The sequence below is a fragment of the Ruditapes philippinarum genome, unplaced genomic scaffold (assembly GCF_026571515.1).
Source record: "Ruditapes philippinarum isolate M1 unplaced genomic scaffold, ASM2657151v2 ctg4461_1_1_1_1, whole genome shotgun sequence".
In the NCBI taxonomy this organism is placed as follows: domain Eukaryota; kingdom Metazoa; phylum Mollusca; class Bivalvia; order Venerida; family Veneridae; genus Ruditapes; species Ruditapes philippinarum.
In genome coordinates this window covers 24,693-50,215 of record NW_026865910.1, presented here as the reverse complement: position 1 = coordinate 50,215, position 25,523 = coordinate 24,693, and the positions used below count along the sequence as shown (strand labels likewise).

The 25,523-nt window shown below is 31.9% G+C and overlaps 1 protein-coding gene across 1 annotated transcript in view; it reads left to right on the top strand.

Moving 5' to 3' along the window:
• LOC132730708 (calcium/calmodulin-dependent protein kinase type IV-like) overlaps positions 1-23,754 on the top strand; it is a 34,995-nt gene extending 11,241 nt beyond the window's left edge. Inside the window, exons 3-7 of the mRNA XM_060716686.1 lie at positions 8,256-8,468; positions 10,590-10,728; positions 11,539-11,665; positions 14,751-14,979; positions 19,424-23,754. Of these exons, the coding sequence (XP_060572669.1) occupies positions 8,256-8,468; positions 10,590-10,728; positions 11,539-11,665; positions 14,751-14,979; positions 19,424-20,783 (2,068 nt within the window). The 3' untranslated portion in view covers positions 20,784-23,754. The remainder of the gene's footprint in view (positions 1-8,255; positions 8,469-10,589; positions 10,729-11,538; positions 11,666-14,750; positions 14,980-19,423) is intronic.
• The last annotated feature ends 1,769 nt before the right edge of the window (positions 23,755-25,523 follow it).

The following is a 25,523-nucleotide window of genomic DNA, read 5'->3' as shown; positions in this document are numbered from 1 at the left end:
GCATGTACACACTGGAGTCAATTGAATGCTCACAGTGAGCTTTACTCATGCATGTACACACTGGAGTCCATTGAATGCTCATATTGAGCTTTACTCATGCATGTACACACTGGAGTCCATTAAATGCTCATATTGAGCTTTACTCATGCATGTACACACTGGAGTCCATTAAATGCTCATATTGAGCTTTACTCATGCATGTACACATCGGAGTCCATTAAATGTTCATATTGAGCTTTACTCATGCATGTACACACTGGAGTCCATTGAATGCTCACAGTGAGCTTTACTCATGCATGTACACACTGGAGTCCATTGAATGCTCATATTGAGCTTAACTCATGCATGTACACAGTGTAGGTCCATTTATGCTAATTGTGAGCTTTTATAACATAATTTAAATTATGTACACATTGGAGTTCATTATATGCTCATAGTGAGCTCAATCATGCATGTACACACTAGGGTCCATTTAATGCTCATTGTGAGCCGTTTAATGCTCTTGGGAGTTGCTCTGAATGCAATGCTTATAATGACCATTTAGCTGGCATGAATATTGTCAATATTTTCTGCATAAATGAGATCTGTAAGGTCTGTTAACTTGCAATTAAGTTAAATCAAACTGTTTTGTTAAGTATGTAACTACATGTATATTCAAAATGCATAAAACATGTGAAAATTGGTAGTAATTAAGAAAATGATTTATTTTAAGCAGTGTATACGTGGCTGTTGTTAAAGTACACTAAGGTCTTGTGAGTATAGTGAAAAGGTCATTGAATCTCTAATGGGAACAAAATTTAGATCCCGGTTAAAAATAGGCCGTGCTTTTAAGACATTCAAATGTATATTTGCCCAGATAAAGTTAATTGAGACTTATATTGTAATGTATTTGGCAAATATGCTGATCATTTAAAGACAACAATTAGAGATTTGGCAGTAATTTATACCTGATTTGAATCAATTTAAATTCTTTGATATCAAATTTCAAAGGTACCAATGCTTGATTATTTTCAAATTCAGGTGATATGGTTGCCGTATTGATGTTCAAATTAAAGTTGCGGTAATGATATTCAATTATCTTTGACATTTATTATCTCTCGGTGACTTTTTAGGGTGTGATAATCTTGTATTAACCTTTATGGTAGACATGAAACTGTATTTCTACCTCATTTAATTTTATAATTCACTATTGGATTTTCCATAGCTTGAAAGTGCTAATAGTACTAATACAATAAAGGTTACCTTTGTTAATAATCAAATTGTAAAGTGAAAATTAAAGAATAGTACTTAAGTAAATTGAATTACATCAAAGATAATTTTATTGGAGCTTATATGTTACAAATTATTGTCTTATTATGAAAAGCCTTGATCCTGTGATATTAGTTAAACATGAGATCAAAATAACAAAAGATAATCTGTTAAAAACTTTCTATTAAATTTCCGTCACCTCAGTCACAGGGTGGCGGATTTTGTATCTTTCATGTAATGCATTGTCATTTGTCAAGTATAAGGGTGTCAAATATTTGTGTGTTTGTTTTTTGGTTTTATGTCCCACTTAAAAGGTCATATTGCGACTTTCTATCTTTACTTCTGGAGGAAGACCTCAGGTTGCCCCTCTGTGCACAAGCACCTTAGTATAGCCACTGACCTTCAGTAAGCTTGTTTAATAACTTCCTCACATGAAAGAATCCAAAGTTCCTCCTGGGCTTTAAACCCACTCCACTCGGCCACAGCTAGAGACCACTATAAGGATGTCAAAATCAAACATACTATATTAGTCTTTGTTAGACTTTCCCTTTTCAGCCGACAGCATATTGGTAGAAGCAGAAAATCTGAAAAATTATTGCTTAAATATGAAATTGAAATGATCAAAATTTGAGTGAAAGGTAAATGCATCAGCCATGATACTCTTAAAAAGTAGGTTAAAGTGAAATCTTGTAAGCAGTTATGCACCTGTTAATTTTAGGGGTTAAGTAAAACATTTAACTATTTCCACTCAGCTTGCCATTTACTTCTTTGTTTGGACCGCTTAATATATTATCCTGAAATTTATGAAGTCTGCTGACACTTACATAAGTAAAAAATGAATATAGTCATGTTTTGTAAGGTAGGATAAAATGATGGAGTTTAAGTATATTGTGATTTTATAGGTCTGTTTAAATAATGTATTTCAATATGATGTTGTTTAATTAGTAAACATGTTCACACTGTACAATCTGATATTGACTTTCAATTTTAGATAATGTTGAAGAGATAGTGTAACATATTGCTGGTGGTCACGTGATCATCATATCAAAGTTATGTATGAGTCATACTATAAGTATGTGCAGAGTATTTGCATAAATATTCAAAGTAATATACGGTATTGTAACTGATACCCCTTACAAGACTGAAAAATATTTTTCAATTCAGTGTGTAAATTCTACATGCTCAAATTTTTAATCACCTGTCTGATACAGGTAGAAGAAATAATAAGCTGACTTTGTAATTGTAGACATTGATTTGTTTGCATTTTGATTTTTAAACCCTCGCAGGTTGTTGCAATCACATTGAATAAAATTAACTGCTAGTATTAAAGCTTAATTGGAATAGAAAAGATTAATTGGTGATAATGAAAAATTTAATTAAACCCACACTCCTATATTTGTATGGTATTGGATTTGGAACAGTCCATTAATGTTAAAAAGACGTTAGGAAGATTTTATGGCTATTCATTATTGACCATGTATATGATCTGCTATGTTATAAACAGTTTTCTCATTATATTTTAAAGATAAATTTATCTGAATTAACTTAGTTTGGGAGAAGGGGGAGTGGTTATAGGACATTCATAGTTATCAGCAGTCATGGAATTTAGCACTGGCCCGGTGGCCCATGACCAGTGAAAATTAGTTTGGGCCAGTGAAAATTTTAAGAAAATTTTATTAAATATAAATTATACAATTCAAAACTGGAATTTGGGCTAGTAAATTCAAAATCTTAAATTCATTGACTGTATCAGTATTTCATAATATTTATATGTGCCTTATCATTTAGAGCCTTGATTGTCTTTTGAGCGATATACAGCCATCATAGCCCTCTTTTCCTATAAAACAGTGAGAAGACACGGAAAACTTGATACAAGAATGTGTACCGTTTATCCTGGAGCTATGAAAAAATAAATGTACCTGAATGTTCTGGTAAAAAAATGCGTTCAGGGGTTTTCTAAATTTTGATGTTCTGTGGGTAGCTTGTAAGATCACTGATAGTGTGCACTTTTATTAGTCAAAATTTGTTTGGTATTTGCAAAGATGTTCTTAAAAAAAACATTTACCGTACCTGAATCAGGCAAAAGAGAAATGTGTGTAGGTCATGTCATATGGCTACATTGTGTTTTATACTGCAAGTCATTGAATTTGTTTACAAGAACCTGAAAAACCATGAGTAATATATTGACTTTCTGTCAATTCATCAATTATTTTGTTCACCTAAATCATATATCTTCACCTACTTGAAATGTCAGCTATTTGTATCGTTATATTCCAAAATAATAGGAATTGTGTGCAAATTGTAAACATTTGCTGTCTTTTAAAAAAAAAAAATATTTTTTTTATTTTGAAAGCAAACCTGTGACACAAATCATGTTTTGTTTGATTAAGAATGAAAGTCAGGAATGCTTTTCAACATAATTTTCGTACAAAATAGTTGAAAAAACGTTAACGTTGACGGAAAACCATGATGAATAAAACAGAAATTTTGTTACAAACTTGTTAACAATGGTGTAATTTGTCAGCACAGGTCACTGCGTTTGCTTACAATTTAAAAAATAAGGCGAACCCCTCTGGCATTATGAAACATCAAACAAAAGCATGTAGGTAAACTGATATAGCTTATGTTTGTCATTGCGAAGATTAGTGTGTCATGTTATATCTCTAATTTATAATGGTATAGTAGTTATATAGTGTCATGATATATATTCAGATATTAATATACTGTATGTTTGTACATAAATAGTTCAATCTAATATAAAACCAAGATTTCAAACTATCAGATTGGAGATCTTACTAAAATTACTTTGATCTAGGTTGTTATATAGACTGTTAAACTAGTCTTTCAATTCTGTGAAGTATTTATTATGGCAATTTGTCTCATGTCATTGAATGCTGAATATACTCTCTTTAAAAGTTGTTAACTTGCTATTATAGAAAGATAGAAAATAAGATTTGATCAATTTACTTCCAGATTGTGAATTTGACATTGAACTGAAAGGAAGAAATTTTTTATATAAAACTATAAAAAGTGGTACTCAGACCTTACAAGATCAGGTCTATAAATAATCTATGTCTTTTTTGGATTCCAATTATTTCTTTAAATCATGTCCCAGTTTTGGGACAAATTTTGACCTCATTAAGTAGTACAACTTTAAAAGAAGCTTTCAACATAAATCTTCATAGCCTAGAGTTATTTGGGATGAAGAATTCTCTAATAGATATTAAAATCATGCCCCTGAAGTAAAAATCAAAGTGCTGCAGCACTGAATGCGACGGACATGCAACCGGAGAGACACCAAGGCTTCTTTTAGAAAAACAAAACAAAATAAAAACAAAACACAAAATATATAACAGAGAAAATTTGTTCCATACAAGTTCGAGATTTGTAGAGCAATATATTTTGTGTCTCAAATTGATATAATTCAGATTTTCTACTTTCAAGCACTTAAATACAGAATGAAATTTATGCCTAAAAACTCTGGTCAAACTTGTAAATCAGTGTCCTTATCGATTTATTCTAGGAAATGATATGTAAATAGAAAAAAAACTATCAACGAAATATTTCTAGAATAAATCCAGGCAAATAAACTTCAAACATAATACATTGTACATTTGAGAATGCTATTTAGAATTGCTTCGTGTTATATCATAGTGGGCATACAGACAATAAAATATAAGTCATTTGTATTTTTATTTCTCTTGGATATGTCTCATTAAAAAAAAATTGGTTAAAATCATCAGCAATTAATAGTGTATTTCTTAGATTTTTTTCATTTACAAGGTAAAGATGTAGAGGCCAGAGCACATCGTTTTTATTTTAATTTAAATGTCACTTAAGCACTACAGTGTTTAGTTGTCCTTTTCAACTTCACACTAAATTCCATTTTCAACTTGTTTGCTTCTTACAATTGTATAGCATTTCTAAAACTATTGCATTACAATCCGCTGGTTGTACTTCCTAATCGCCTGTCCAAAAATCAGAACAGGTAAAGCAGAATCTATTTTTAGAATATCGAAGGTTAACTCATATCATGACCTAGTAAAATATGTAAACAAACCACAAGAATCGGAAGTAGAACTGATATTATAACTTCCTTACCATGATTTCAAGACTACATGGCGGTAAAGTGTCTTACATGCATTTTCAAAAATAGATATTTATACTAGCAATTGAACTGTATCTAATATATTAATAACTGCTGAATATTCAGCTAAACCCGCGGTATGAGTCAGGAAAATAGTTCTTCTTTTATTAATGCGCGAGTTATCCTAGAGTCACGAAAAACTTTTGATTTGTTAATAATAATGTTTTGTATAATGTAGAAATATTTATTTCCTACTAATAATGTCTTGGAACTCAGAGGTTACACTTTATTGTAGTATAATTTGCTGTCCTACTTTTTCGACAGCGGTAAATCGTTTCAGCAGTAATTTGCATATTGCGCAATAATACTACGGGACTACAACGTTTTTATCAATAATATACGTTCATATTTTAACTTGGATAACTTAATTTGAAATTGAAAAGGCAAAATATGGAAGACATTAAGATATCCAGACAAAGTATGGGAGTTTTGAAGGATAAAATTCATGTACTATTTCTTGGGCTGTTAATTGGTTTAGGACACATTGCGCGAGTGTAGCCAACGAAATCCCATGTGTAGATGACTTAGCTCTGAACGCGCCTGAGGGCGTGTCCGTCGCAATTACAGGTAAACTCTACATCCCCTATCCCTGTATTGACAGGAGACTGTTTGATACTAGAACACAATGTGATTTCAGCTGGGTTTATTATAGACATATGGCAGATGATGACTCAATCACAGAAAAACACAAAATCTTAATTAGCAAAACATTTTCAGGAAAACTAACTTGTCAAATAGAGATGTCTTGTCTTGGTAACTGATAGTAGTTTTTTTGTTGTTTTTTCCCCTGTGGTTTGTATTCTGCATAGGTAGTATAGTAGGGCATGGTTGCAGAAAACCTGCAAGTGTAAAATGTGTTCCAGTTTTGCAAATGATGAGAGCAGAAAATATATGTCAAGGTTACTCTTACAATATACATATTATTATATATGTGTAGTTGCTGATACTTTATATTATGAGGTTATATTACATTGTTGTTTACAATACTGAATTCTATTAGCTGTCAAACATAAATTAGCAGAGTCCGGTATAGGTTTTGCAGCTGTGTACAAGTCCAAAATCATAATTATACCCCTGCACAACAAAGTTGTAAGGGGGGTATACTGGAATCAGCTTGTCCGTCCGGCCGTCCATCCGTCGGTTTTTTCTTGTCCGCCCAATAACTTAAGATTCCTTGACCCTTAGTCTTCATATTTGGCATGGAGGTTAGTCATGATTAGTAGATGACCCCAATGATTTTGAGGTCACTAGGTCAAAGGTCAAGGTCACAGGGGCCTTGACTTCAAAAAGCTTGTCCGCCCAATAACTAAAGATTCCTTTGACCTACAGTCGTCATATTTGGCATGGAGGTTAGTCATGATTAGTAGATGACCCCTATTGATTTTGAGGTCACTAGGTCAAAGGTCAAGGTCACAGGGTCTTGACTTCAAAAAGCTTGTCCACCCAATAACTTAAGATTCCTATGACCCATAGTCTTCATATTTGGCATGGAGGTTAGTCCTGATTAGTAGATGACCCCTATTGACTTTGAGGTCACCAGGTCAAAGGTCAAGGTCACAGGGGCCTTGACTTCAAAAAGCTTGTCCGCCCAATAACATAAGATTCCTTTGACCCACAGTCTTCATATTTGGCATGGAGGTTAGTCATGATTAATAGATGACCCCTATTGACTTTGAGGTCACCAGGTCAAAGGTCAAGGTCACAGGGGCCTTGACTTCAAAAAGCTTGTCCTCCGAAATAACTTAAGATTCCTTTGACCCACAGTCTTCATATTTGGCATGAAGGTTAGTCATGATTAATAGATGACCCCTATTGACTTTGAGGTCACCAGGTCAAAGGTCAAGGTCACAGGGGCCTTGACTTCAAAAAGCTTGTGCGCCCTATAACTTAAGATTCCTTTGACCCACAGTCTTCATATTTGGCATGAAGGTTAGTCATGATTAGTAGATGACCCCTATTGATTTTGAGGTCACCAGGTCAAAGGTAAAGGTCACAGGGACTTTGACTTCAAAAAGTTTGTCTGCCCAATAACTTTAGATTCCTTTGACCCACAGTCTTCATATTTGGCATGGATGTTGATCATGATTAGTAGATGACCCCTTTTGATTTTGAGGTCACTGGATCAAAGGTCAAGGTCAAAGGGACTTTGACTTCAAAAAGTTTGTCCACCCATTAACTTAAGATTCCTTTGACCAACAGTCTTCATATTTGGCATGGATGTTGATCATGACAATAAGGTGACCCCTATTGATTTTGAGGTCACTGGGTCAAAGGTCAAGGTCACAGGGACCTTGACAAAAAAAAAGCTTTTCTTCTCAATTGCTAAAAAATGTCCTGTCTGCAATGTATTGATTTTGACATTTTCACATTTGAAGCATGTAGAATACATAACTTAGCAATGTACTGGCTTAGTAACCCCAGATTTGGCAGGGAGGTTGTCCTTGAGCTCTAAATGGCCACTGTTGATTCTGACAAAGTGGTATGCGGGGGTATTCACGCCTTGATAGTGGCAGTTCTAGTTATATGATGTCCACATAAGACCTCCCTCTTTCACAAGCATTAAATCAAAGAAAACACTTACCATCAACATTGATTTTGTATAGTAGAATTACTTTGAGTACAATAATGATATGATATGGGTGTGGCTAGATGGAGTACAATATTGATTTGATATGGAATTTTTAGACTTAGAAAATATAAACAAGCTTAGATGGAATATAATTTGGCTTTGATGGCTGAAAATTTATTGGTTACGTTTTATAAGGTGTGATATAAAGGTAAATATCTTATTCTTTATTCTCATAGTTTTTAGTCATGTTGGCTTACAATATTATTATGATAATTTCTCTGTTTCTTTCAGGGGCAAATTCGCTGTGGTGAGAAAATGTACAAACAAAAAAACAGGGGAAGTGTTAGCAGCAAAGTTCATCAAGAAAAGGAGAAGAGGAAAGTCCTGTCGAGAAGAGATATTGCGGGAAGTTGTCATGCTGGAAATGGCACTCGATCATCCACGACTGGTGAATTTGAAGGAAGTGTATGAAACCCAACAAGAACTTATACTCATAACAGAATAGTAAGCATTGTGAACCATTAACCTTAGTACATAAATTTTGAGATCTTTTGATCACAATATGCAGTGATTTTTTTTTCCAATTTTCAAAACAACCTGTGACTTTCGGAAGGGGAAAATATAGGGCGATAAATAAGAAAAGGGGGAAAACCTGAAATTAAATTCCAACAACTGAAAATGGAATTAACCCACACATTTTACAGTTTTATGAAAAAAATTAATATCAATTCAATTTAACATGCATTGTACATAGCAGAGGCTATCAAAAGGGATAGCTTTCTGACTTCTAGCTAAGTCAGATGCTGTTAAGTCATGGTTCTGGTAATGAAGAGCACAAAAATTTTAGGGGAAAATACAAGCATTTTTAGGGGAAATATGCCTATTTTTTAGCTAGGGGAAACAGCCTTTATTGGGCTGTAAAATACAGTGAAAAAAATCACTGGTATGGTATATCACATATTTTAATTTTTCTGTAATTTTATAGATTTGAACAGTACCATACAAGTACACAAATTTAAACAGTTTAAAAGGAGCCACATAGGATTCATGGTTGCTGTTTAAGATGTTTGTTTCTTATCCATGTCTAACTAACTTAGTGGTTGACTTACATAGGGTTTGCGTACATAGTGTTTTCTAGAAAGTCCCATGGTTTAAATGAATGGTTAAATGAACGCTATTGGGAGCAAACTGTCACAAATTTTCAAATTTAAGCCTTTTCATCAGACAAAAAAGTAGGAGAAAGACTAATTAAACATTACATTTTAATTATAAAAAAGTAGTGTAAGAACTTGAAGAGAGGCAGGTTTGTGTGTGTGTTTTTTTGCATTATGAAAGGCAATCCTTCAAAGCATTGCAAGTTGTAACTAGAGCACCATAGTGCAATAACTGATTAACTCTAATTAAATTTAGAAGGATTTAACCTGTTACTGCAATAAGCTGATGTTGAATGAATTAGAATATGCTTTTTTGCCACTCAGTGTCATTTTTCTGTTCAGATCTCTCATCTGAAAACACATTATATATGTGTTAACCTTGTTTTCTTGTCTTTAAATCTATTGATAAACATTGAAAAGATTACATTTTGATAAATGAAATAAAAAAAAAATATATCAATTTATAAAACTGTTTATACCACCTAGGTAGGTTTATTATATATAATGGACACACTGAGTACAAATCATGAAAACGAATGAAAGATTTGCTGAAGGGTAAATCAGCTGGGAGGTATTAGTCATCATCTATGTGTGTCACTAGGCTTTAGGCAGGAAAACTTCTCTTGTAGCATAATGTGCATATACTCTTGAGGAATACAAAATTACCTTTACTGCCTTATATTTTTTTAGCTCACTGAAGTGCAAAGTGCTTAGAGGTGTACTTTTGTTTTTGCTTGATGTATTACACTGCATATACTCCCAAACCACAGGGTTAATTTTTAACCAAACTGCAAATTTCTTTAGGTGGGCATTATACAAAAAAAAAGGCAAATAAGAAAGAAGCCAAACTAGGATTTCAATAAAACCTCTTTCAAACTTTATATAAAGCACTATAAATAATTAAATATAAACATATGGCTTACATGTATTAAGGTGAAATGTAGTGAATAAGAGCAATTTAGCAGCCCAAAGGTCAAGGTCTCAGTTGAATGTCAAAAGCCAATGGCTATGATAGTGCATTGATAGTTGTGTCTGATCAACTAGGCTTAATTTTGTGGTTGAATTGGGAGAATGAAGAGTATTCTTGGATGTCAAAATAATACATTGATGGTTATGTCAGGTCATATCTTAGTAATTAATTCATTGATATTTATTTCTTAAGTAATGAGAAAGCTGAAAATATTCTTTGCTCTTGTAACCTTCTATTATAAGGTAATCATGCCTTTGTTGCAAGTCAAAGATCATGGTTCCTTAACTGGGCCCAGTTTGGGGGCATATACATGTATTTCTCTGTTTCAAACAATTGAACAGGGTCTTGTCATTTATGAAATAAGCATATGTATTGTTACTCAAAACATTATTAGTATTTTATACATAATATGTAGTAGTAAAATAAATCCAAAAGTTTTAAATATGAATGATAATTATGTTAAATGAATGATGTTAATGAATGAAATATTTTTTTGTCTAGCTGTGCTGGTGGTGAGTTATTCACAGAGTGTATATTAGAAGAGAAGTTTAATGAGGCTGATGTACGACTGTTGATGTCTCAGATATTAGAGGGCCTTGTCTACCTACATGAGAAGAATATTGTTCATTTAGACTTGAAGGTATATCTTTATTTCATGTATAATTAACAGATTTTTAGCTCACCTGAATATTGGGCATCCTCAGGTGAGTGGTTAAGGTTGTTGACTTCAAGCCATTTTCCCCTCACAGCTGGGTTTGAATCTCGAGAGGGACTATGGATTCTTTCATGTGAGGAAACTATCAAGCTAGCTTACAGAATGCGGTTGGTTTTACTTGGGTGCCCATTGGTATCCTAAAAATGCACGGAAGGGCACCTTAGGTCTTTCTTCATCAGTAAAGCTAGAAATTCGCCATATGACCTATACGGTGTTGATGTGACGAAATCCCAACAAAAAAAAAATGAAGAAACTCCTCTGACATTAAGGTGATGAAAGGTTTTTATGACAGGCTGATATTGTGTGATGTTTATACAAATATTTGTCATGGACCATTGGATAGATTTTGGCCAAATCTGACAGGAATGATCTTAAATGGTCATTATCTGATGTAAATTTTTGTCACTAGAGCTAAAAAATGAAATATTTAAATAAAAACTTCTTGTCAGAAACTACAAAGGTCAAAAACCTAGATATCTGCTTGAATTTTTCTATGGAGCAATTTTGATCAAAATATGTGATAGCATTGTGTCACAAAGTCTGCAAACATGTGAAAAAGTACAAGAGCAACATTTAGAAAATATATGCCATTGGAATCACGAAAATATAATCAAAATCCATTTCATGAAATTCACATTGACTTTATTTGATGCTTATTGAACTAAAAATAACCTTTTATTGTAAGGAAAGAGCAAGGACGAAAACATAATATTTCTATGTTTTGGTTTATTTCAGCCACAGAATATTCTGTTAACAGACGAGTTTCCGAAGGGCTCTGTGAAGATATGTGATTTAGGATTTGCATGTTTAGTAAATACTGGTGAAGATATACGAGACATTATAGGCACTCCAGACTATGTTGGTATGTATATAGAGTGTCAATTACAATCATGAACAAATTCCAGCGTATAATGGTATTAGTCTGGTTGTCAATCTGTCAGTCCCTTAATGCATGTGGGCTTTAGAACTTTTGACTTTGGATTCTTACATTTGAGGAAGCTATCCAGCTAGCCTACAGATTGTTAGTGGTGCCTGAAATAATTCACAGAGGACCACCTGAGGTCAACTTCCATCAGTAAAGCTGGAAAGTTGCTATTTGTCCTTTACTGTGTCAGTGGTTGGTATGACGTAATCCTCTCCCCCACCCCCCTCTCTCTCTCTCAAAGAAAAATATAATAATGAAGGAAGTTGATTGAAACCACTTAGCAGAAATGTCAACCAGTGACATTATGTATTTTATTGATATTCTGCTCTATTATTGATAGTTTTAAACTTAGTTTACAAAGATCCTTTTGATGCCTGACATTCTGAAATGTTAAAAACATTTTCCTGACAATGCAGGCTATTAGTCATCGTACAGGTCAAATTACTTGAATAAATTCTATTTAAGTTGTACATTCTAGCCAAGCACAATGCACACACATTTGTTACGTAATTAGGACTGTAACAGACCAAAATTATTGACTGAGGAGATTTTAAGTGTCTATGATTTAATTATTTTGAAACTAGACTATATTTGTAATTTAAATTTGTTAAACTTATAATATGTAAATTCATTTACTAAATTTCCTATACCTGTAGTTGAAAATGATACTTTATAGTACATCAAATTATAAAGCTAGGTATCAAAACTAGGGTTGTTATTGAATCATGTCTAGGGTGCGTGTAAACATTGCTACTATTTTATCCTATTGTGTGTAGAGATTTTCATAAGTGAACGACTGATATGGGTGGATGGGTTGATATTCAGTTCCTGTTCTTATAATTGAATGATGCAGTTTCATAAAACTGTTGTTGAAAAGAAGAATTACCAATATTACAATTTCAGACAGTTTTATTGCCCTGACTACCACAGCTTTTCTGAATTTCTATCCTTCCTTGATTGTACATGTTAAAAAAAATTCACATCCTTTTTGTGATTGTTACGAAATAATGACATGCGTGTAATATGATACATGTGAACAATTTAGTATACCCAATTTATACAAAACATCATGCTTTAAATATTTCGTGTCTTACTTTCACGTACTTCCTCTTTTGTGTTATATACATATATGGTAATAACAGATACAAAGTGCTCATGTTTGTCATATGAGGCGCGTCATGACAAAACCAACATAATGGGTTTGCGACCAGCATGAATCCAGACCAGCCTGTGCATCCGCGCAGTCTGATCAGGATCCATATTGTTCGCTATTAGTTTCTCTACTTGTTATAGAGTTAGTAAGCGAACAGCATGGATCCTGATCAGACTGTGCAGATGCGCAGGCTGGTCTGGATCCATGCTGGTCGCAAACACACTATGTTGGTTTTGTCGTGACGCGGCTCATATATTGCTGTCATAATGAACATTGACTATTTTATTTATGTAACATTTACATATATTTGCAGTTACCATTGATTTTTCAATGGTATTATATTCTATATTCAAAGAATGATGTTTCTCAAAATTGAGATTTTAAAATTATTGCTGAGTAATTCTGTATTGAATGGCTCAGATTGTGTGTTAAAGCAGCATGCCTCCAGATTCATTCTTTTTTGTCATGAAAATATTAAAAAATGTATTTAAAAGTATAATACATTGTATTGTGAAGTGAACAAAGAAAATAATTTACACATTGCAAGCAGCACTTGCAATCCACTTGAATTACAAAAAAAAGAGGTCAAAATAAGCAAAATATAGCCCTTGTAGCATTAGTATCGCAATAGAAAAATTGTGATACATACTGCAAAATCAGTCATTAATCATATATTATAACATAACATGCAAACTTTTGCTTGAATCTTAGATCTTTTAACTTCTTTTAAAGTCTTAGTACATTTTTCTCAAGTTTAATTTTCTTGAAATATTTTGGCTCATCTGGAGGCATGCAGGAAACAGACATAGATGTGTCACTTTTTTTGTAGAAATATGGACAAAGAAAGCAATCAAAATTGCACATTTCTTGTGTTGATTTAATGGTATTAATGGATGATCCAAATAAATCTAAAGATTTTTTACAGGTTTTATGGCCCTATATAAACTTTTGTTTGCATATATAACCATAGCCAGTAGAAAAAACAGCCGTCTATAAAGGGCCATAATTATAACCTCATCCATTCAAAAAATTCTTAAAACAAATTCATTATACAACAAACTTCCTTTATTAAAAAAGAAAAAAAAAAAAAAACTTCATAAATTGACATCAGCAGTGTATATAGTTTATATAAACTTGACAATTATCCAATACAAAAAAAGAAATATTAGAAACGTGAAGTATTGCAAAAAAATATGTAATACAATCTTTTTATATTATCTTCTTTCTTTATCTATGTTGCAATGATTTTATAAATGATTATTTTACTATTATTTGGAATTTTTAAGTGTGGTTAAAACTTTTTTATCAAGTTAACCTCATGAAAAAAATATAAAAAAAACAAGGATATTTAAATATTCTTTCTAATCTACAAAGGTGTCTAGCTGCTAATATTTGCAAATTGGCTCTGATCTTGATAATAACAATGAAACAAAAGAAGTCCAAATGCATTCCTTTGAAAGATATATATAAAGAATTATAGCAAAAACAATGGCATTTTTTTTTTTTTTTTTGGAAATCATCATTAAAAATTTTATTGAACAAGTCTATGGTGTTATATATACTCATAATTCTGCATGTTTGTAACATTGTTTCAAATTCATGCAACAACCTTTAATAATAGGTCATATAACCTGTCAAAAATCTTTATAAGGAAACGAAACCATGCACCATACATACAAACTCTCTAGTTCTCATAAATATTTATATATAAAATGTGCATGTTTGATTTATTTACCCTCACCCCTAGAATGAACCAGGGCAAGCCTTTATTGACAACTGAACACATATACAAAATATATATACATATGTATAAATTTGCTAAATTTGTTTAAAAAAAAAACAATGAAAATTTTGTTTTCATTTTTTCAGCTCCAGAGGTGTTAAACTATGACACGTTGGGCTTGTACACAGACATGTGGTCCCTCGGTGTACTGACATATGTAATGTTGACAACTTGTTCACCTTTCGCAGCAGAAGATAAACAAATGACATTTTCTAACATAACCTCGGTGAACCTTGACTTCCCTGAAGATTTGTTTGGAGACATCAGTCAGGCTGCACAGGATTTCATACAAAAATTACTAATTGCCGATCCAAGGTGTGTTTTAATATTCATTGAGTGATATTATCAATTCTTCATATAAACTTTTGATGGGTTATATGACTGTGACTAAACTGTTGTTAACAAAATAGAGTGTACCTAGCAGCTCAGGTTATATAAGTTTAAAGACATTTTCTACAGTTTTATGAAAAAATAATCCTTTCATAGAATTTTCTAAATTTTTTGTATGATGAGTAAAATTTAATGACGAATTTAAAAAGAAAAAGAAAAATATATGTTGACGTGTTGGATTTCTTGTAAAATGGCAGTTTCCATTGTAACCATATATCTAAAAACTGTCAAAATAGCGTAACTGTGTTATAACGAATAGAAAATGTATAAGATAGCTTAAAACACACAATGAGCATTGTTTTATGCAAAGATAACCTTATCTAATGATTCTGTATGAAACAAATGATAATCTGAACATTTTTTTTTTTTTAAATGAGTTTTTCATGTTTCCTCAACCGAACAAAAAATGAGAAAAATTAAACATGAATTCTGAGAATAATTAGAGATATTGAAAAAAAGTGTTTCATAGGATTTTCTAATTTTTTTTGTATGTTGTGTAAAATTTAATGACAAATTCAAAAAGAAAAAGAAAAATATATGTTGGCGTGTTGGATTTTTTTTGAAAAATGGCAGTTTCCATGGTAACCGTATATCTCAAAATTGTCAAAATAGCCAAACTGTGTTATAATAATGTATAAAATAGCTTATTACACTCACAATAAACATAATTTTATACAAAGCTTGCTTTATCTTAGGGTTCTGTATAAAACAAATGATAATTGGAAATATTTCTTTAAAAAATGAGTTCTCATGCTTTTTAACTAAACAAAAAATGAGAAAAATTAACATGAATTCTGTAAAAAATTAAAGCTATCAAGAAATTTCTTTCATAGAATTTTCTACACTATTGATATATCAAGTAACATTTGATGGTGGATTCAAAATAGAAATAAAATATATAAGTTGACGTGTTAGTTTTTTGTAAACGGGCAGTTTCATGGTTACCGCATATGCCAACTGTCAAAATTACCACGCTTTCTTAGAGAAATATCAGTGTTATACTAAATGTATTGTCAAATATACAACAAAAACATGTCGTAATAAAAGTTTCTTTTTCTTTTGATGTTATATTAAGTAAACGATACTGAATATCTTTTTAAAACATATCTAGGGCCATATTATTTTTTTCACTCGACTAACATACTGTACCCGAACAGTAAGCAAGTATTCAGAAATTTACAAAGAAAATAATGAAATTCGGAACATTTCTTAGATATTAATTTTGTTTTTTTATTCAACACTTTTAAAATATATCATGCCCAGTTGTCTGCCAGTTATCAAGTCGCGATGCACTTTCGTCACTATACCACAAGTCGGTGGGGTGACGCGCGCAGAATTATCATCAATGCTGTCATACTAATGCTTGGAAAAATCCTTTAAGTGATGTTGTCTAAAGACCTCTTATTCTTTTGAAACCGATCTCCTTTTGAACATTTAGAATATCTATTCTGAATTATTTACTCATTATTTGCTTATAGCCGAAATTTAAATACTTATCCGAATACTATTCAACTTGACCTTCATTTGAAGAGTAATTATCCGTGATTATCTTTCTTGGAAGCGCATAACGATGCGCACAGAAAACTACCGAAAACGTCTTTAATACTGTTATATTGGGCCATATAATCTGTCAAAAATCTGAATTAACTATTAATATAGATTGTTCCTGTCTCATGCATGAAAAGGACACAAGAGCTACAAATAGATTTAAAAAAAATAAGATCTTCAGATTTTTGTCATGATTTTTAGCTCGACTATTCGCAGAATAACCGAGCTAATGCAGTCACCCATTTGTCGGCGTCGGCGTCCCTGTGGTTAAGTTTTTGTATGTAAGCTGGTATCTCCATAACTACTGAAGGGAATGGATTGAAACTTCACACACTTGTTCTCTGTGATTATCTAAGATGATTGGACAACCATAACTCTGATTTGCTTTTTTGCATAATTATGCCCCTTTTTCGACTTAAAAATTCTTGGTTAAGTTTTGTATGTAAGCTGGTATCTCCATAACTACTAAAGGGAATGGATTGAAACTTCACACACTTGTTCTCTGTGCTTATCTTAGATGATTGGCACAAGTCCCATAACTCTGATTTGCTTTTTTACACAATAATGCCCCTTTTTCGACTTAGAAATTCTTGGTTAAGTTTTTGTATGTAAGCTGGTATCTCCATAACTACCGAAGGGAATGGATTGAAACTTCACACACTTGTTCTCTGTGATTATCTAAGATGATTGGACAACCATAACTCTGATTTGCTTTTTTGCATAATTATGCCCCTTTTTCGACTTAAAAATTCTTGGTTAAGTTTTTGCGTGTAAGCTGGTATCTCCATAACTACTGAAGGGAATGGATTGAAACTTCACACACTTGCTCTCTCTGATTATCTAAGATGATTGGCACAAGTCCCATAACTCTGATTGCTTTTTTACATAATTATGCCCCTTTTTCGACTTAGAAATTCTTGGTTAAGTTTTTGTGTGTAAGCTGGTATCTCCATAACTACTGAAGGGAATGGATTGAAATTTCACACACTTGTTCTCTGTGATTATCTAAGATGATTGGCACAAGTCCCATAACTCTGATTTGCTTTTTTACATAATTATGCCCCTTTTTCGACTTAGAAATTCTTGGTTAAGTTTTTGTATGTAAGCTGGTATCTCCATAAGTACTGAAGGGAATGTATTGAAACTTCACACACTTGTTCTCTGTAATTATCTAAGATGATTGGCACAAGTCCCATAACTCTGATTTGCTTTTTTGCATAATTATGCCCCTTTTTCGACTTAAAAATTCTTGGTTAAGTTTTTGCGTGTAAGCTGGTATCTCCATAACTACTAAAGGGAATGGATTGAAACTTCACACACTTGTTCTCTGAGATTATCTAAGATGATTGGCACAAGTCCCATAACTCTGATTTGCTTTTTTACATAATTATGCCCCTTTTTCGACTTAGAAATTCTTGGTTAATTTTTTGCGTGTAAGCTGGTATCTCCATAACTACTGAAGGGAATGGATTGAAACTTCATACACTTGTTCTCTGTGATTATCTAAGATGATTGGCACAAGTCCCATTACTCTGATTTGCTTTTTTACGTAAAAATGCCCCTTTTTCGACTTGGAAATTCTTGGTTAAGTTTATGTGTGTAAGCTGGTATCTCCATAAGTACTGAAGGGAATGGATTGAAACTTCACACACTTGTTCTCTGTGATTATCTAAGATGATTGGCACAAGTCCCATAACTCTGGTTTGCTTTTTTGCATAATTATGCCCCTTTTTTGACTTAGATTTTGTTAAGTTTTTGCGTGTAAGCTGGTATCTCCATAACTACTGAAGGGAATGGATTGAAACTTCACACTCTTTTTGTCTGTGATTATCTAAGATGATTGGCACAAGTCCCATAACTCTGATTTACTTTTTCGCATAATTATGCCCCTTTTTGATTAATAAATTCTTGGTTAAGTTTTTGTGTGTAAGCTTGTATCTCCATAACTACTCAAGGGAATGTATTGAAACTTGAAGGGTTTGTACCTTTTTGGACAATTTTATGTATTCATAAAGGTAAGCATTATTATTATTATGAAACACCCTTGTGACAAATTTTCGAATAGTCGAGCGTTACTGTCCTCCGACAGTTCTTGTTTTACATGATGGTTCTGGAAAGAGTTATGGCCATTTCATGAAGTGCTATATCAATAATTTGTACACAAAATTTTAATTCATTTGCATTTTTTACAGCATAAATATTTTAATTGTGAAAAATGATCTAAAAAATGAAAAACGTAAAAACGCCTTTTATTTGAATCAGGCTAAGAATAGCACAAAAATATGATTTTCAGTTCAATTCTGAGTAGATTTCTTTATTATCTGTCAGTTATCCTACATATAAGTGCCCATTTTGATCTATATAAGAACTTCAAATTTTATGTTTTTAGGCTTTTAGACCTCTCTGGAATTTCCACAAGTCAGGAGTACAAGTAATAGATAAGGTTAATATTGCAGTATAGAAAATAAGCAAAACTAGGTATAATATTAATAATGCATTATTAATGATAAACAAGGAACAGGGAATGTTCAAAACTACAAGCCTGTTACCTTAATTCCTGCGAAGTGGCGGGAAGGCCAGTGGTTAACGTGTCGGACGTATCACTAGCCATGTGACTTTAAACCCTGTCAGGGGCTAGCCATTGTTTTCCTTGAAAAAGAAACATTTAACACTCATTGCCCAGTACTGTTTGGGATCAGGAATAGCTTCAAGAGTGTGTCTGTAGCTTCTTGCACAGTCAAACTAAAATAAATTCTATGTAAACTAAATTCTTCTCTTCTTTTAATTAGTTATACCAGTATAAAATCTTCTTTGTTTTCAGTGAAAGGATGACAGCAAAAGAATGTTTCAATCACGAATGGCTAGCAGGATATGTGGGCTCAAGTACAAAACCATTGACGATAGGTTACGATGAAACAGTAGACCACAAAACCGGTGAAAATATAGAAAGTATTGAACACCTAAATGACCCTGATAAAAGAATTAGTGATTCTAAAGAAGGCGAATTGGACAATGAAATTGAAAGTAAGGTAAAAGATCAGTTTAGGGGGAAAATTGAAAACCAAACGTCGGAAATGTCAGTAACAGACGATAAGGAGGATACAAAATTAGACAATGAGATTGAAAATAAGGTTACAGATTCTTTTAGGGGGAAAATTGAAAACCAGACATCTGAAATGTCATTTACTGAAGAAAGGGATGACGAAGGGATATTTGTTGATCCTGAATCTGATTTATCTTCTCATGAAACAAACATATCTGATAAACTTAGTGAGGATCCTTACCAAGAAGGAAATGTAACTCATAAACAGAATTTAAATGCTAATTACGTAGAACCTAGTAATGATGAAATCAGAAATATATGTACTGTAAATAATGTATCAAGTTGTGATGTGACACCAGATACTGATTCCAGTATGTGTTTAACAGAAAGTAGACAACAAGAAGTAGATTCTGGTATGGCTACCAACTCAGAACCTTTAGATATATCAGGTAGGACAAGTGTTGAACTTGAACCAGATACTGAATTGAATAGCGAACCAAACAATGACATTGAAATGTTAAATAAAAGCTGTATAGAAAATGATATAAAAGATGAAGTGGGTAATGTATCAGAAAGAACAGAAAATAATGATTCTAACAAAACTGGTCTATCATCGGATGGAAACAGGGAACAAAATATAGTTAATAGTGAAGATGCTGATACTGCAATGGATGTAGAAATGTTAGACACATGTGATATTAGGGAACCTTTACCAGTAAATGTAACAAATGATGCCAACAATCATACACCAGATAAACAGCATTCCAAGGGAGAAGAAAGTTGGTCAAATGTATCAGTTGAAGTTAACGCCCCCAAACAAGAAGCATTAACTAAAGATCCAGCAACATCCCAATCCAACCGTGACACAAAAGTACGTTCTTCTGTAAGCCATATAGATGATTCTATAAATAGCATGCAGTTAGGAGAAAGTCTGAAACGAGGCATGTGCAATGAATCCGAATCATCAGGGGCAAATAATCCAGATGCTAATAATGAGGAGTATGAATTTGTTAGTGTTTCGAAAAGAGTTCGCAGTTATGAGGATAGTATGACATCAAAAAGTCCCACGTACAGTCCTTCAATAGCCAAAAGTCCTAGAATAGGCAGACACTCGAGATTTCATCATCAACATCATTAATGAGGTCACACTTACTGTTAGTGTTTTAGGATTATTTTATTTTTAGGAATGACTCTCAAGGTTTAAAGCTGTATGTCTCCAAATGAACTAAAATATTTTGAGAGAATCAAACTTGAGAAAAATGTACTTAGGTTTTAAGACAAGTAAAAAGATTCAAGTAATAATTGTTATACATGTTATGTGTGATTAATGCCTGATTTTATAGTATCTATTACCATATTTCTACAATGATACTAACACAGTAAGGGCTATTTTTGCATATTTCTTACCTCTTTTTAGTAATTTACATTGATTGTAAGTGCCGTTTGCAATGTGTAAATTAATATCTTTGCTCACTTTACAATATTTTACTTTTAAATACATTTTTAAAATTTTTATGAAAATCAGCATGAATCTGGAGACACGCTGCTTTAAGCTTTAAATAGATTATTGGACATCAAGACTAGGTGGTGTATAATGTTAGTAATTAGTAATAATGTTAGTAATTAGTGATATACAAATGTATTTATAGCTAGTGTTCTTCTGCTCGCAAAATATACTATGAAGTTTTGATCAGCATTGCCGCATAATTAGTAAATTTTTGGATGAGAATCTACTGTGACAGTCACCACTTATATTAGAAACAATAACTATAATATAATGTTCCAACGTAAATAAAGAGTGGGGTTTTTTTTGTGGGGTGTTTTTATGTGGATTTTTTTTTTTTTTTTTGCTTTCATCCCTCAGTTACTAGTAAGGCTATGACCGCATGTTAATTATAATGCTTTTTACAGGGTAAATGCATTTTAAAATTAATTTTCTTTGAGACAAAATAAGTTTTTTGTATATTATATGAAACAAATATGGACTGTTTAGCAGGTGAATATGATGTGATATGTTCTGAAAAATGAAAAATATATTGCTTAAATCCTCTGAATATTGGATTGTCTCCCCTGATACATTTTCTTCATCATTCAAACTTGTGATACAGAGTAACAAAAATAGAGTAAACAAAAGGAGTATTCCACAGGATTAGTTGGAAATGTACTCCAGGAATACAGTAACTGCTCAATCATGTATATATTTTTCCATCATTTTCATGCATTTATAAAAGTGAAAAGTATGCATGTTTCTCGATCGATCAATATTTTATCAGTATATTACTGACAGTGTATTACTCTAGATATAAACTTTCTTCTTCTAACCTAAAACTCGTACATGTCGGTCTTGACACAAGAACGTGATAGGTATGAGCTGGACTAGGTATATAGATATCATTATTTTAGGAAAAATACCTGCAAAAGTACTAATAGATACGTTAGAATTTCTGATAGTTAAAGTGGCTATTCAAAACATATCATAGCTTGTCCTTGTGAAACAAGATATGGATTATATACTATAATACTAGATATACAGAGCCAACCATAAATACTTTTACACTTCTTGGAAAATTGGTTTATGGATGATATACAAATTTTTTCAATCCTTATCTTACATGGTCATTGCATTAGTTTAATATAACAGACTGAAAACTAAATAAAGAAATTTTTATTTGAAAAAAATTTAAAAATCATCATCAGTGCATTCACGCATTTGAATTTTCTATCTTTAACACATATTTTTGTGTATGATACCGTCTTGTAAATTTACCATAGGGCGTAAATTGCCCCGCCTCAGTTCAGCCTTTGTTGAAATGGTCACTCCAGTTGTGTGACCTCAACCCCTGTGAGAATTGTGATACACCACTAAATACAAGTTGAAACGATAGTGAAAGTGTAAAGTTGTAAACTTGTTGTATTTTCAATAAATTTTTCATCATCTTGTTTACAGTCATTTATACACCTAACTGATGCAATAAATATTTCTGAAATGGATGAATACTTTGTAATACAAACAAATTGTGTAATTCTACCAAATTGTGTGATCAACCAAATTGAATTTTTCACGAGGTGTTAAAGTATTTATTGATGGCACTGTATATCTGTTATCAAAATCAAGCTCAGACTAATCATTTAAAACTAATTAGTTTTTTAACCCTTTTCAATTTTATCATCATATTTAAACATATTGATGAAAACAATAAAGGTTTCACTGTTTTGATATACATGTTTGATTATGTAATAATTTTGTTCAAGGATCCAGTTATATACTAGAATTATGTGATTATGAGTTGGCCAGAGTTGTAAAGAAGTTTTTTTGGCCTTTTGATATTCAATATAAAACGCTTACCAGTACATATATATATATTATGTTTATCATGATTTTATGTTTATAGGTAAATTTATCAGCTTATATAGTAATGTCAATCATCACAAATGAGCCTCGCATGACAAAACCAACATAATGGGTTTGCGGCCAGCATGGATCCAGACCAGCCTGCCCATCCGAGCAGTCTGATCAGGATCCATGCTGTCCGCTATCAGTTTCTCTACTTGTAATAGGGTTTGTAAGCGAACAGCATGGATCCTGAATGCGCAGGCTGGTCTGGATCCATGCTGGTCGTAAACACACTATGCTGGTTTTGTCATTGCGTTGCTCAAATATAAATTGAATAGTTTAATTATGGATGATGATGTGTGTCCGATCTTTGTATATGTATTTCATACATTGTATATCATAAAAGATGATTTTATTTTTGTATAATATACATTAACCTGACTTACCTTAAAACAACATATCATAGGATTAAAACATATATTATGTAGATATCTTTTATTTAATTTACGAACTTTATTTACCTTACTTTAACAACTGTAAAACAAATCATTATTAATTATGCTTTATTTGTACATTATTTTTATTTTTCCCCTCGTAACAAATAAGATGGACCAATTTTACCACTTTTATTTTCTACTTTTCTATTATTATTCTAAGTTTGTGTAGCTCATTTTATGTTTTACATACAGTATATGAGAGGTAATAATGTCATTATGTTTTTACCTAATTTTACATGTTTGGTGTAATAATTTTGAATAGAATAGGATTTTTGTAGGAGTCATCAAGTATTACCAGTATTTTTGTGCAAGGAAAGATTGTTTTTTGAATACAGTTTCACTTGTAGACATTATTCAGTAGGGTCTTTATGAATTGTAATTTTATTCAAATTTTCCTGTCAGTGCTTCAAATGAATAAGAAATCGTAATGTATTGTATACTTTAAGATGGGAAAGTAATAATTATAGACTGGATCAACTTTTCATAAATATGACAACTAAAATTGGCCCAAACTGGATTTTCAGCTGATTTTTAATTCCCCTTGTAACAAATAAGATGGACCAATTTTACCACTTTTATTTTCTACTTTTCTATTATTATTCTAAGTTTGTGTAGCTCATTTTACATACAGTATATGAGAGGTAATAATGTCATTATGTTTTTACCTAATTTAACATGTTTGGTGATGTTTGTTACAAGAGAAAACTGTTTTCTCTTTAGTTTGACTTAAAGAGTAATAAAAAATAATTTATTTGTCAATCCATGTTCAAAGTTGACCAATCATGTTAATTTTATCCTTACCATTTTCAAATTTAACATTTTAAAGCAATTTATTAACTTCTTCATTGACAGTGAAATTATTAAAATATGATTTCAGTGTATCCAAACTATATTCAAATAGGAATGAAAAGAACATATCATAAATGAATGGAGATTTCATTGAAAATGCATACCCATCGTAAGGAAATATACATTGTTACAGGAAGTACATACTGCAAGTACCAAGTTAGAATGTAATATCATGTTAAAATGTTACAAAATTTAAGAAATATTACAGAATTATTTTTAAATGCAAACGTAGTGATATCATTTGATGATGTCACAAAATCCTGTTAAAAAAAAAACCTAACTAATGACTGCTAAATAGCATGAAATAAAAAGAAAGTTTTCTTGTTTTGCATGTAACATAGAATTATATTTCATGTGTGAACACGAGCTTTTATATTTTCATTTATGGCTATATATGCCACAGTCATCTGGTGTTCACTCTGTGAAATATATGTTGACCTTGTATACAAACAAAAATTATCTATATCCTAGATTATATTGATGGTCGTTTAAATTATTGAGGCTATACACTGGATGTATACAATATAGCTATGGTGATGTTTACTAGATAAATGATTATCGTTCATGAGTAGGGTAAATTACCGACATATGTTTATATATTTAGCTGTTGTAATTCATACATTTTATACACTGATAATTCCTGATAATTTCTGATATTTTCCTTTAAAGAGAGATAATTATATCTACCTTTTTATAGAGTTTACAATGTAAGCTTGTGTATATAAACTATTTTTGCTTTACTTCATGTGTTTTACATGTTTTAGAAATTATTTATATGTAGTAGTTGGTGCATCTGATACTCTGTTTTACATGATAATACTGTTATTTTATATAGTTTAAAATTGAAAAAGACCACATTCTTAAAAACTGTTGAATTTTTGTCACATTTTACCTGGAACTAGTACACTGTGTAGTCAGTGGGTACAAAATTTTTGTTTATCAGGTACAAGAGCACTTAAAATATTTAGAATAAAGGCATTTAAATGAGACTTGTAAAAAATGTTTTTGAACTTGTTAACTTTATTTGATAATTCTGATTACTGTGGCAACCAGATGGAAACACATAAGTCTTACTAATATAGTCTTCTTTCCTTAGACATTTCATTAAATTATATAATAAGTTCACAATAAGTATATACAGTCAAATCTGTGTTAAAGGCCACCTGCAAATAAAAACCATTATGTAAATAAAGACCAC